Source organism: Lampris incognitus, chromosome 14, assembly GCF_029633865.1.
Source record: "Lampris incognitus isolate fLamInc1 chromosome 14, fLamInc1.hap2, whole genome shotgun sequence".
Taxonomy (NCBI): domain Eukaryota; kingdom Metazoa; phylum Chordata; class Actinopteri; order Lampriformes; family Lampridae; genus Lampris; species Lampris incognitus.
Genome location: NC_079224.1, coordinates 30,924,101 through 30,939,238, shown reverse-complemented (window position 1 = coordinate 30,939,238; position 15,138 = coordinate 30,924,101). Strand labels below are relative to the sequence as shown.

Below are 15,138 nucleotides of genomic sequence, written 5' to 3'. Positions count from 1 at the left end.
CAATACCAGCTCTCTGCTTGAAATGGACTGACCAAATGAATCCAGGTGAAACTAATCCCTACTTAATTTCACCTGGTCTTTCCACTTTAATTAATCAAATTTCCATTATTAATCCCCTTGGGGAAATTCAGTTACTGCAAATTGACCCATCCTAGTTGTGAGCTGTGTAGCTAGGAGCAGTGGGCTGCCGCCTTCGTGCTGCACCTTGGGACCAACTCCAGTTCTTTTCCCATCGCCTTGGTCAGGGGCACAGACAGGAGTATAAACCCTAACATGCACGTTTCTTTTGATGGTGGGGGAAACCTGAGCATCCGGAGAAAACCCACTGTAGACACGGGGAGAACATGCAAACTCCACACAGAGGACGACCTGGGATGACCCTCAAGGTTGAATAACCCTGGGGTTCAAACCCAGGACCTTCTTGCTGTGAGGCAACAGCACTAACACTGCACCACCGTGCTGCCCGACAGGTTAAATAAGGCATTTAAGACATGGATTGCTTATATAACTGAAGTCAACGAGGCTAAGATCACACAAGTTTGGATGTTTCAAGAACTGAAGTTCTGCTGGATTTTCCCTCTTAGTGTCAAAATGGGTCTCCGTAATGGTCCTTGATGTGTGAATGCCACAGGGCATCTGAACAGCATTGCCAATGAGGTGCATCTTGTCATGGTAGCACCGTGCCCATCTGCAAAAGCAGGGTAATGCCACGTTCCTCAAGGCTAAGCTTAAGATGAAATAAATCCATGAACATGACATTAAATACAACTGAACACAGAGGCCTACCCTTTCATCAGATCTCAACCCAGTTAAATATCTGTGGGAAGCGACAGAAGGAGCCATTTTGAGTAAAGATACAATACCAGCGAAGTCAACACAAATAGCTTTTCTGAGGACTGAAGCAGGTCACGCTGCAATATGAGGAAAGCATCCCTGATGTTTTGTACATTCTCTGTAAAGTACTGGTAGCTTTTAATTCCGGTTCAAAAACGGGTCAAAACCACTACATGCCTTCACTGCCCACTTTCCTCTTCCGAACCATTCAGACAATAAGGCCTCAAGTCCTGAATTTAGCATGCACCAAATAAAATGATGTATTCAAGTTACCAAATACTTATTTACTATATTTTTTTCAATCTACAGGATATTCCCTTTTTTAATAATTGTAGGAGGAACTGAGGCCCCTTATCTGACATTACAGCGTCTCATGAAGACACTTTTAAAAAGACTGAACATGTTATTTTAACAGATAAACCTTTTTTTTCCAAATATGTGCTGTAGAGCAGTGTATATCTGGTTTACTTTAAGTATGTCAGATGTGGTGTGCTTCAGTAATAGTAAACCAAAATTTCTGTTTGTGGAAAGAAAAAGTATTGAACTTGACAGACGTTTCTATTTGAATAACGTTCATTTTACCAGATGGGTTTAAACTGACTTATTGGTTAACTGTTAAAAATGCAATTTCAGTCTCACTCCTGCTACCACCGATCAATAATAATACATGTAAAAAAAACAAACAAGAAAACAACCAACACATTTTAGAAGGCACGCAACAAGATCAGTACTTGGCTTAGAAAGATGCTTCGTCATGTTTTATAAATGAATGAATAAATCATTGATGGCACAGAATTAATATTTCATGACTGGTCTGGACTGGAAAGGGTGAAGGTCATTGTTCTAGGAACCTATTTCCTTCTCTCATCCATCCCCCATCCACTTTTTACACTTTCAAAGTTCAAGACAAATACAAAATACCTCCTCCAAAATTAAAAGATAAAACCAGCATGATAGATTAATGAAATTGGATCAGAGAAAATTCAACTCTCACACGAAATTAAACACCTCAAAACAGATTTATTACGGTTTAAGGGATAATTCAGTTTCTGAGTTTTGTTTGTTTCTCCCCCCCTTTACTCCCCAGTTGTATCCAGGCAATTAACCCACTCTTCCGAGCTGTCCCGGTCACTGCTCCACCCCCTCTGCCGAGCCGGGGAGGGCTACAGACCACCACATGCCTCCTCCGATACATGTGGAGTCGCCAGCTGCTTCTTTTCACCTGACAGTGAGGAGTTTCACCAGGGGGACGTAGCGCGTGTGAGGATCATGCTATTCCCCCTAGTTCCCTCTCCTCCCTGACCGACCAGACGAGGCGCTAGTGCAGTGACCAGGAGACATACACACATCTGGCTTCCCACCCGCAGACACAGCCAATTGTGTTTGTAGGGACACCTGACCAAGCCAGAGGTAATACAGGGATTCGAACCAAAGGTCCCCGTGTTGGTAGGCAACGGAATAGACCGCTACACTACCCGGACTCATGGTACTTACATACAGTTAAACAAATTTTTGGATACCGTTTTTATGTCTGTGCGTGCAGTATGAAGGTTGGTTGAATGGTGAGTTTAACCTAGCTTAGCTCAATTGCTGGATGTCGACCAGGATCCTTAGCAGTTCCTCTCAAAAGAAGGGAAATCCACCTCTGAAGCTGTTAATACTTTTTACTTTTTAATCTCGCATTGACAATTTGAGTGAAATCTTAAAAATTACATTATAGTCTGAACTATTTTCAGCATAGCCGTCTTCTTCTAGGGTGGAATAAGACACATATGCATATTATGCAAGGTGTTATCTGTGACTGGAAAACTAGTCTTTAAATTTCCTGGTTTTCCGCGATGCATGGGAACCCTGGTTTGCTATATTGGAATAGATCTGTTTTGGAGCATTTGATTTAGTGTGCAAGTATTGAATTTAGCATATGAGTCCTATTTCTCTGATCCATGTTTGATTTCTTTGACTGTGGATCTCAGAGAGCTGAGCCAAAATTATTTAAGAAACTCCTCTCCTCTGATTGTGCCCAACCATGATGCTCAGTATAAGACATCCACCAACCCCTCCTGGTACCTGTAGGATGATCCATAGAGTGGACTCCAGAGCCGCCAGAAGAAAACGGGTTACTGGATTTCAGTGGAGAGCTACCACTGGTGTTACTTGTGGTTTTGGGCTCCAAACCAAATAAGCCAGAGTTCTTCTGGGCATCCATTGCAGAACTCATGCCAGATTGGCCCAGGCCGGAGCTCATACTAGACTGGAAGGGTGGTAAGCCGGACCCCATGCCCATACCTCCTCCCATGCCTAGATTGGCACCCCCCATAGCAGACTGGGAGTATCCTGATGATGGAGGAATTGTACAGGGAGAGAGATACATCAATAACAGAATTATCTCTAACACCGCTAACACTGTGTATGTACAGATACAGTATGACACCAATGCAAGTCCATACAGTTTAAACATACTTATCATTACATTGTCAGTTTGGTTACAACACATCAACTGGTTACACTTAATACACAAAGGTAAAACATATCACAATGTGTTACACAAGTTCTTCAGCCAAAAGATGCTCTCACAGCAGTTTAATAACATACCTTTAGCATCTTATCTCAACATGAACATGTATTTAACGTCTCATTTTTGCTGCAAATAACAATTATAAGTATTAGATATCATTATGATAGTGCAGATGAAAGCTTAAGGCATCTCTCTGTATCTCATATTGCACTTTTCAATGGGTAATTTCTCTATCATCTATCAAATAGGTTGGGGTAAAGGACCACTGAGACAGCAGATTATTGGAGAAACTAAGACTGAAGGTAGATTTTTTTTTTACAATCTGCTAAAAATAATAACAGATTTAAAAAAAAAATAGGCCGCTCCATAAACATGGATTAAGCTTAAAAATATTCAGGCTGTGTGATGGGGTGATAATAACCAAGCGGACAACAAAGAGGGCAAAAAAAAACAAAATTAATACATAAACAGAGGGATGGGAATAAAGGAAAAAAATGACAGGCAACAAAATCTGCCTGGCTAAGTGTGTGTGGCATTCGGCATTCGGTGACGGGCTCATGGGCGAGTGGTAGCTGGTAGATAAATAGCAATAAACAAAAAAAAACAACAACAGAGGAGATGAAAGTTAAGTGGACCTAGCAGTGAGTCAGACATGCTGCTGTCCTTTGTCTTGTTCTGACTATACTGGTCTGCCAACCCTCCCATCATGCTCATAGGACCTGGAGGGAGGGAGAGACAGACAGACAGACAGATGGTGAGAGAGAGAGAGAGAGAGAGAGAGAGAGAGAGAGAGAGAGAGAGAGAGAGAGAGAGAGAGAGAGAGAGAGAGAGAGAGAGAGAGGGAGGAGGTAGTTTGTTGAGAGTCCATGACGGAGAGAGAATTGGAGACATAAGGAAAGAGACATGACAGAAAGTTTAAGAGGGATGAAGAGAAAGAGAGCAGAGAGGACGAAGGGGAGGTCACCAGAGGGAAGACAGAAAAATGAGGGTTAGAGGCAAGAGAGAAATGGTAAATGAACTACATTCATACAGCGCTTTTCTAGTCTACCGACTACTCACAGCGCTTTACAATGTATGTCTCACATTCACCCATTCACGCACACATTCATACACTGATGATGGAGGCTGCCATGCAAGGCGCCAACCAACTCATCAGGAGCAGTTAGGGGTTCAGAGTCTTGCTCTAGGACACTTCGACACTCTCTCGGGAGGAGCCAGGGATCGAACTAGCAACCTCCCAATTACTAGATGACCTGCTCTACCTCCTGAGCCATGCTGCCATGGATGGACAGAATGATGGGAGTGATGTGAAGTGACACAAACCAAAGGGACAGCAAAAGAGTGAGAGGATGTCAGATGTCGGAGCTGATCAGAGCAGCTGGCTGACATAAACAGACCACATCGCCTCACCAATCAGTCCCTGACATGTTTCCACCAGACTGAATGGGGGGCCGAGACAGGGCAAAGCATCTATAAGGGTAAGCAATAAAGCAACCAGGAAACTTTCTTTGTGCAAAACTTCTCCTTGGTCATGAATTTGATCTCATTAATTTGGTTTCCATGAAGCACGACATTTTTTTCGAATGAAAACTTAAAACAAAGCACAAGAAACTGTGGACACATATTCAAGGGGGTAAAAACTTCATGCGGGGTTCTAAAAGTCATCTAAAAAAATCTGAAATGGGATTTGAATTAGCGCTGGGCCCCGAATATCCAGATATTTGGATATTGGTGATGCCGTCCACTCAGATACTATCATGCCCCTGTGTGCAGTGTGCATGTTGCTTCGTTAGTAATTTGATTGGCCCAAAAAAGCTGAACCGAAGCGTTAGCTACACGGAAGGGCAGGGTCTTAATTGTTACCATGATGACATGGTAATTTGGTCTATTTAGGCCATTCTGTTCCCAAACTGTGTCCTGTGTTCATTTGTTTGATAAAAAAAAAATATGCAAATAATACACTGTGTTGATGTCGCTTTCATTTTCAATCAACTTTAAAATATCAAAAAGGAGAAAATGACCACTGTGGCTGCATTCGTTATCAAGCAAGTGTTGGACCTTGATTTGTTTTTATTGGCTGATTGATTTAGAATGAATACTTGGATATACATCCATAATCCAAACTGCTTATCCTACACAGGGTCGCGGGGAGCAGTCATTGTGCGGCAGGCGGGGAGACCCCCTGTACAGGCCACCAGGCCACCACAGGGCTAGCACACTCACATTCACACCTACGGGCAATTCAGTACGGCCGATTCACCTGACCGACATGTCTTTGGACTGTGGGAAGAAACCGGAGCACCTGGAGGAAACCCATGCAAACACAGGGAGAACATCCAAACCTCACACAGAGGATGACCCAGAATGACCCCCCAAGGTTGGACTACCCTGAGGCTCAAACCCAGGACCTTCTTGCTCTGAGGCAACTGCGCTACCCACTGTGCCACCATGCCACCCTAAACCTACTTGGATATTCGTTTGGAAAAGCTTGCCAAATAGCCGAAGCTTAAAGACAGGTATTCCGGACAGCCCTGATCTGAACACATCTACACAACAAGTTTTGTGAGGCCGAGTCAGTGCCCACACATGGGAGTGGAGGTGAAGGTGAGGAGATGACATGAACATGGCCATGAACCAGCTGGTCCTTCAGTCAGGAGCTGTGTCTTCAACTTTGCTAAAGACCTGTGTGGTTTGTATGAGACGTTATGACATGAAAAAAGGAAGTCATACAAGTCAGACAAAGGATGGAAACACGACCTTTAAAACACATTAACAACTTGGCAACAACATAAAGTAAGACGATTATTCATCTTGTAGTTTAAGCAACAACACACACTAAAGTATTTATGGGGGGGGGGGATTAAAATGCGGTCCCTGGAGACAGTTGGGTAAATTTGATTTTCAACTCGCGAGTATCTCATGTTGGCCTCAAATTAATTACCGCTAGAAGCTCCTCTCCAGTTTCAATTGTCACGCTGATATGGATGAAATAAAAAATACTATTATCATGGCAGTCAGAGGGAGTTTCACACAATATTGATATACATCATGATAGCTGCCTACACATGCAAAAACACTATATTGAAGAAGTGAACTGTTTGGTAACATAAAGCATCAAACCAAAACTAGTTTTCAAATAATACTCCCTCAAATATCCCACACCTCATTTTGTGAGGGATTTTAGATAAAGGATTCTCCTTATCATTAATTTGGATAACATAATACTGTATCACAATATACAATATATGTCCAAATCCCGCCACAATACCACTGAATGATAATAAATGATATATATAATAATATTGAATTACTGCTCAGCCCTACCCTGAGCAAAGATGTGCATTTCTCAAAGCATATGTTTGGAGATTTTCTTTTTTAATTTTCCCCTTTTTCTCTCCCCAATTGTATCCGGCCAATTACCCCACTCTTCCGAGCCATCCCAGTCGCTACTCCACCCCCTCTGCCGATCCGGGGAGAGCTGCAGACTACCACATGCCTCCTCCAATACATGAGGAGTCACCAGTCGCTTCTTTTCACCTGACAGTGAGGAGTTTCACCAGGGGGACGTAGCGCAGGGGAGGATCACGCTATTCCCCCCAGTTCCCCCTTTCCCCCGAACAGGCACCACGACCGACCAGAGGAGGCGCTAGTGTGGCGACCAGGACATATACCCACATCCAGCTTCCCACTCGCAGACACAGCCACTTATGTCTGTAGGGACACCCGACCAGCTGGAGGTAACACGGGGATTCGATCCAGTGATCCCCGTGTTGGTAGGCAACGGAATAGACCGCCACGCTACCCGGACACCCTGTCTGGATTTACTTACTGAAACGTTTATGCACAGCAGATGTTGAGATGTTTTCTGATTACAAACCGCCCCTGACAAGTTGTTGACAGAACAAATCATCAGAGGCACCTTTGAACACAGAGTTGAGAAAGTGAGGTTGCTTTGGTGCAGACAGCAGAGGAGATGCCATTATGCAGGTCAGATGGATAATTTCTGACTTCAACCAAATGCTTTCAGTTATTTTGATAGCAGTACACTGAATGTCTGTGTGTTTTTCTTCTTCTTTTTAACCCATTTTCCTTGTTTTATTTTCCCCCATTTCTTCTGCTTGAGGGTTGTTGGGCTCATATACTGAGCTATAAAATTGTTCTTTTCACTTGTCACTATTGGCCTGTGTGTCCATTAGTGTGTGATTTCAGTCTTATCTGTGAAATATGAGGCTTTGAATCTTATTTAACCTGTAAAGTTACCGATAATATTTCTTGTTACAGCTGCGGCATTAATCAAAAGAATACCGGTACTGTCTTGTTCTCTTCCTCTATTTTAAAAGCTTTGCTTGTCATAAATCTCAGAAAGCAACATGAGGATTACCGGTTCAAATCCCCGTGTTACCTCCAGCTTGGTCAGGCATCCCTACAGACACAACTGGCCGTGTCTGTGCGTGGGAAGCCGGATGTGGGTATGTGTCCTGGTCGCCGCACTAGCACCTCCTCTGGTCAGTCAGGGCACCTGTTCAGGGGGGAGGGGGAACTGGGGGGAATAGCGTGATCCTCCCACGTGCTAAATCCCCCTGGTGAAACATCTCAATGTCAGGTGAAAAGAAGTGGCTGGCGACTCCACATGTATCTGAAGAGGCATGTGGTAGTCTGCAGCCCGCCACAGATCGGCAGAGGGGGTGGAGCAGTGACCAGGACGACGGCTTGGAAGAGTGGGGTAATTGGCCGAGTACAATTGGAGAGAAAAAAAGGGGGGGGGGAAATCCCCCTAAAAAACCTCAGAAAGCACCTGCATGAACTATTATGCAATGACTGGCAGCTTGCAAATCAGACAGACGCGAATACCAAATAAGTGACACTCCTTCACTCTCACCAGACAGGTAGTCAGAGCTGAATGGCGGCTGTCCTGGTGGGTCCTGACGGCCCCCCACTGACATCATGGATGACATCGACCCCAGACCTGAGAGAGACAAACAACAACACATCATCACCATCATCAACACACAGCCATCAACAAACCAAAACATTGCAGCGGGATCCTTTCGGATGGGAAATTGCGTGGAAGCAAGCAGGCCGACTGTGTGAGCTCTTGTTCTGATCAGCTCTCATACCAGCATAGAAAGACCAAACAAATGCACTGGACAGGACCAATAAGAGTTTAATATGGCTAGGATGCAAACGAAACTGCAAGCAGATATTTTATATTTTACAAGGAATACTGTCTGTTGTTTACTTACTGAGGTATGACCTGCCACAATTGTGTGTTTCTAACACATAAGCCAAATTATATATAATCTGTAATTTCCTCAAGATCATGTGCTCTATAGGCCGTTAGCTGCTCATTATTGTGGTACCCCTGCCCCTAAACAAGCCGATAGCGTGAGTGTGTGTGTCTGTGCATCATGTCTGTGCACCGTGCATGTCTGTGCATTATGTGTGTGTGTGCATCTGTGCGTCATGTCTGTGCACCGTGCGTGTCTGTGCATTATGTGTGTGTGTGTCTGTGCGTCATGTCTTTGCATCGTGCGTGTGTGTGTGTGTGTGTGTGTGTGTGTGTGTGTGTGTGTGTGTGTGTGTGCCTGTGCACCGTGCGTGTCTGTGTGCCGTGTCTGTGCACTGTGCATGTCTGTGCATCATGTCTGTGCATCGTGTGTGTGTGTGTGTGTGTGTGTGTGTGTGTGCATCATGTCTGTGCATCGTGTGTGTGTGTGTGTCTGTGCACCGTGCGTGTCTGTGTGCCGTGTCTGTGCACTGTGCATGTCTGTGTGTGTGCGTGTGTGTGTGTCTGTCTGTGCGTCATGTCTGTGCATCATGCGTGTGTGTGTCTGTGCATGTCTGTGCATCGTGTCTGTGCACTGTGCATGTCTGTGCATCGTGCGTGTGTGTGTGTGTCTGTGCATGTCTGTGCATCGTGTCTGTGCACTGTGCATGTCTGTGCATCGTGCGTGTGTGTGTGTGTCTGTGCATGTCTGTGCATCGTGTCTGTGCACTGTGCATGTCTGTGCATCGTGCATGTGTGTGTCTGTGTTTGTCTGTCCATTGTGCATGTGTGTGTGTGTCTGTGTTTGTTTCTGTCCATCGTGAATGTGTGTGTGTGTGTGTGTGTGTGTGTGTGTGCGTGTGTCATGTCTGTGCATCGTGCATGTGTGTGTCTGTTGGTGTGTGTGTGTGTCTGTGTTTGTCTGTCCATTGTGCATGTGTCTGTTTCTGTCCATCGTGCATGTGTGTGTGTGTGTGTGTGTGCATGTGTCATGTCTGTGCATCGTGCATGTGTGTGTCTGTTGGTGTATGTGTGTCTGTGTTAGTTTCTGTCCATTGTGCATGTGTGTGTGTGTGTCTGTGTTTGTTTCTGTCCATCGTGCATGTGTGTGTGTGTGTGTGCATGTGTCATGTATGTGCATCGTGTCTGTGCACCGTGCATGTCTGTGCATCATGTGTGTGTGTCTGTGCGTCATGTCTGTGCATCGTGCATATGTGTGTCTGAGTTTGTCTGTCCATTGTGCATGTGTGTGTGTGTGTGTTTGTTTCTGTCCATCGTGCATGTGTGTGTGTGTGTGTGTCATGTCTTTGCATCGTGCATGCGTGTGTCTGTTGGTTGGTGTGTGTGTGTCTGTGTTTGTCTGTCCATTGTGCATGTGTGTGTGTCTGTGTTTGTTTCTGTCCATCGTGCATGTGTGTGTGTGTCTGTCTGTTGGTGTGTGGGTGTCTGTGTGCATGCGTGCACATTTGTGACTGTCTGGGTCTGCATCTTTGTGTCTGTGTGTAGTATATCTGCGCATCTTAACAGTGAGGCAAGCAGACAGGACACATCGCTGTGGGGACGATTGCCAAGGTTACGCAACCAGACGACAAGAGCTGCTGTGGTTCCCGCGGCAACACTTTCTGTCACAAGGAGGTGTTAGATGATCGATACTGACCCAGCCCTATCTTAAGCTTGCATTCAAGGACATATACACACATGCATACCCGTACCGACACGCATAAAGACATACATAGTACATACAAAGAGACACATCAATGCAGTTGTGTACTTGGAGACACTCGTGTGTATAACTCATTCAAAATAAAGTGAATTGATATATTATTAACTTTAAACTATTTTTGTATCGCACTTTGCCTAGGTGCTGCTTAATAAAAGAAACTGAAAAAAGACATCTGTCGTCAGGATAAAGGGACGACTGCTGGTTACGTTAAGAAAACAGCAGGAGACTTTGTGAGTGTAATATCATAACAAATATACATACTATAAGAACGCAGAAAAAAAAGACAGAAATTACAGAAAATTAAAGTCAAGTTAAAGGGGGGGCGACACAGCTGGCTGATCTCAGTACTGGGAGTTATGTGATCTGTGTCAGTGTTGTTAGAGATGTGCAGAAAATGAACTTCATGTTACGAGAAGGGAGAGAACCCCGCCGAGTCACTACAAGGACCTCTCAGGTTCTTCTATGTCAGGAAACGGCTTGAGACACGAGTTACAGAAACCAGATAATGACATCAGCTAGTGACAAGGATGAGGAAGACAAGGAAAAGCAGAGAAAGAAATATCTACTTGTATGTCTCCCAGAAAGTTGAATCAGTTCATCTGGACACGTTTATTGACAGAAGCGTTTCATCACTCATCTAAGTGCTCCACACACACCCCCCTGCCGATCCAGGGAGGGCTGCAGACTACCACATGCCTCCTCTGATACATGTGGAGTCACCAGTTGCTTCTTTTCACCTGGCAGTGAGGAGTTTCGCCAGGGGAACGTAGCGCGTGGGAGGATCATGCTATTCCCCCCAGTTCCCTCTCCCCCCTGAACAGGCGCCCCGACCAACCAGAGGAGGCGCTAGTGCAGCGACCAGGACACATACCCACATCCGGCTTCCCACCCGCAGACATAGCCAATTGTGTTTGTAGGGACGCCTGACGAACCGAAGGTAACACGGGGATTTGAACCGGCGATCCCCGTGTCGGTAGGCAACGGAATATAGACCGCTATGCTACCCGGACGGCCATGCTACTGTATTGTTTATAAGGGTGGGGATACCTACAGTCAGTTGAGACTGAAGAGGTCACTTAGATGAGTGATGAAACATTTCTTCCACTAAACCTTGTGTCCAGATGAACTGATTCACCTTTGCATAAAGATACTTGTCTATGTCTCTGTCCACGGTCCTGGAATACTACAGACTGAAAACCACCCACAACTTTCACAAGCTATCTGCTATCAAGCTATCTGACCATTATGGCTGCCGTGTACTTCATGACTGAATGTAAAAAGCCACAAAGCATGTTGTTATGAATTCCTCCTGTGAACACGGAGCTGCTCTGCATTTAGACCACCATGACCAGATCCCGTGTCAGATAAGACGCTCCGCTCCGGAGAAAGTGGAGAAAAAATACATTAACTGCACTCAAGCAGAAAACTTGTTTAATTCTGATAAATAAAAGCAAAATATGCATAGAAAAATACACAAAAGTTTGAGAAATGCATTCTGATAAGACTGATAGCATTGTAATAACGGAGAGGTTAAATTATTTAAATACAGTGATATTTTATCCAAAACATAAACATTTAGTGTTCATGTCTACGTTTGTGTATCTGTGTGTGTATGTGTTTGTTTACATTTATTTTTCATCGCCACGTCTAGAAAGTTCAACCATCCCAAAAAACAATTTTACATTAAGGTGAGACCACAAACACACACATCCACTTAGACACATACAGACAAAAACACGAGCTCCACATACACAGAAAGAAAACACTAAATACACCAACACGTGTACTGTACAGGCAGATATGCATGCACACAAACACACACACACACACACACACACACACACACACACACACGGGCAGAGATACACCACCAAAGTGCAGAGTCATTCTGGGACCCACCGCCACAGGAATCAACATTACCTTTTTCTTTCTGTCACCTTCTATAACTCACTTTCCCTTTCTCTTTCTCTTCATCTCTGCATGTCTCACACTGTGTGCCATATTGGGGAAAATAACCACAATATTTCTTCCAAATACCTCCATATTAACTGCATTGATATTTTAGACAAATAACAAAAACAGAACACACAGCAACAAGGTTCATGCAGCTGTTGATATTTCTCTTAACTATCATTACAGTGTTGATATGCAGATGAAATGAAATTAAGGGGTTTTGCCCGAATTATCATTTTTACTTGTCATTGCCAGCTTTGTATTGCTAAAACTGCAACCCAAATATCTCAGATTACGATACTGACAGATAGATTTGTCGGTCTCTGAAATTCCCTGCTTGGCAAGCCATAGCTAAATACCAAATACTAAGACTTACCATCTTTTAAAAGAGGATTTCTTTACTGACATCTTTTATGATCGAAATGACATGGATACATCACTGGAATGAAATTGTTCGTGGTTAAGAATGAATGATGGGTAACGTGAATTTCCTTCATTGCATAGAGGTAAAACAGCCTGCCATCATTTATTATTTGCCCTGTCACTGTGTCACTTCACTGCGGGTTATCTGGAAAGACGTGTTTGCTAACCTGTGCTCCAGATGTCCATCTTTAAAGTGATCTCTCTCAGGTGGCTGGAGCAACTGATGGGAGTGGACGAGAGTGAGACTGACAGGTGGTTGAGACTAACATAGCTGCAGCTTTTGGATAATGCTCACAGATTGTAAGTTGTAATGTTTACTGCCAACGCTACTTTTAGAATAGGTTCTAGGGCAACTGGGTAGCATAGTGGTCTATTCCATTGCGTACCAACACGGGGATCGCTGGTTCGAATCCCAGTGTTAGCTTGGTTGGATGTCCTTACAGACACAATTGACCTTTCGCAAAATACCGCCCCAGAACGGTGCTTGTCCAATCCTACCTTAGCAACGGTCCGTCAAGCTTTCAAACACACAGCAAAATACTGAAACGGTGTGCCTATGGGATCTGCAAATCAGATACTAGATATCTGAAAAGTTTGGAGGGGGTATAATTTTTTTTCCTTCCCAAAACCCAGAACGCAAGAAGTGCAATGTCGGCAATAGATTTCGCAGTATAGCAGACCCCATAGCCAGCTTAATCCATCCAAAATCAACAAAAATACCTGTCTGCTCCAAGCTAAGCTTGCTACTAGCTATTATTGATAGCTAATACAGCTAAGGTATTATTACTGTTACTTTTACCCACACAATGCGCTGATTTCTTCCTTCATGTTTTGGTGTTTTCCGGCTACTTCCTGGATAGTTCTGAAATGCTTGACAGGCATAGCAACAGTAACTAAGGGGGGCGGGATTTTGCGAAAGGTCAATTGGCCGTGTCTGCAGGTGGGAAGCCGGATGTGGGTATGTCTCCTGGTTGCTGCACTAGCGCCTCCTCTGGTCGGTCAGGGCACTTGTCTGGGGGGGGGGGCTGGGGGGAATAGCGTGATCCTCCCATGCACTACGTCCCCCTGGTGAGACTCCTCACTGTCAGGTGAAAAGAAGCGGCTGGCGACTCCACATGTATCTGAAGAGGCATGTGGTAGTCTGCAGCCCTCCCCAGATCGGCAGAGGGGGTGGAGCAGCAACCGGGACGGCTCGGAAGAGCGGGGTAATTGACCGGATACAACTGGGGAGAAAAGGGGGGGGGGGAATCTAAAAAAAAAAAAGGTTCTAATGGCCATGCCAAATTCCAACCTCAAACTCATGCTGTGTTTGTGAAGAGACGTTGGCATCGGTTAGAAATTCACTTTATGTCCTCCTCTATGAGACTGGAGACAATGTGAGCAGCAATACATCTCTACCTCTCTCCCTTTTGTCCCTAGCCTCACTCTTTTTCTCACCCCTTTGTCCGTTTAATGCAGACATACATACTCGCGTGCGCGCACACACACACACACACACACACACACACACACACACAGCAACCCAGACGGTCAGATGAGGACGGGTAAACAGCGTCGAGCCTCATGGTCAAAGTCCTCCTTGCATTTTTTTAAAGCTGATATTTTCTGGCATTTGTGCTCCAGAGCACTGGAGGTTCCCAAAATCCTTCAGCCAGCAGCCCCCCCAAGACAGAACAAACCGGTATTTCAACCACATGAGGATTCGCCACAAAGAGGCTTGCAAGTACCTCTGAGTCAAGAACGACGGACTTCTTGGCAAAATATTGACAGGTTCTTTGTTGATTTCATCTGTTAAACTGACAGTCAGTGCATCAGTGTAGATGAAGGAAAAGGGACAAACTAAAGAAGGATTTATAAACTGTGAGTTAAGTCCGTGTGTGTGTGTGTGTCCGCATATGCAGACATGCGTACGTGCTTGGTTGTACATTTATTTTTTTCAGCACTGCAGTCGCTCTCTCCCTCTCTCTCCCCCCCTCTCTCTTTGTCTCTCTGTCTGTCTGTCTGCCTCTCTCTCTCTCTCTCTCTCTCTCTCTGTCTGTCTCTCTCTGTCTGTCTGTCTCTCCCTCTCTGTCTGTCTGTCTGTGTGTCTGTTTGTCTCTCCCCTCTGTCTGTCTGTTTGTGTCTGTCTGTCTCTCTCTTCTGTCTGTCTGTCTGTCTGTCTGTCTGTCTGTCTGTCTGTCTGTCTATCTCTGTCTCTTTCTCTCTGTCTGTGTCTGTTTCTCCTCTCTGTCTGTCTGTCTGTCTGTCTGTCTGTCTGTCTCTGTCCCTCTCTGTCTATCTGTCTGTCTGTCTCTCCCTCCCTCTGTCTCCCTCTTTCCAAGGACAGTGGAGGTTAGGTTAGCGTCAAACTAGAGTATCCCATTCTCAGTGATAGCTGTCACTACCTCTGAGGAGACGGAAGCACTTAGAGAGAGGGAGGGATGA

The 15,138-nt window shown here is 44.9% G+C and overlaps 1 protein-coding gene across 1 annotated transcript in view; it reads right to left on the bottom strand.

The window, feature by feature from the left end:
• Positions 1-15,138, bottom strand: part of LOC130124227 (microtubule-associated protein 4-like) — a 79,807-nt gene that overhangs the window by 51,373 nt on the left and 13,296 nt on the right. Inside the window, exons 2-3 of the mRNA XM_056293680.1 lie at positions 8,229-8,315; positions 2,902-3,168 (exon numbers count right to left, since the gene is read on the bottom strand). Coding sequence (XP_056149655.1) covers positions 2,902-3,168; positions 8,229-8,315 — 354 coding nt within the window. The remainder of the gene's footprint in view (positions 1-2,901; positions 3,169-8,228; positions 8,316-15,138) is intronic.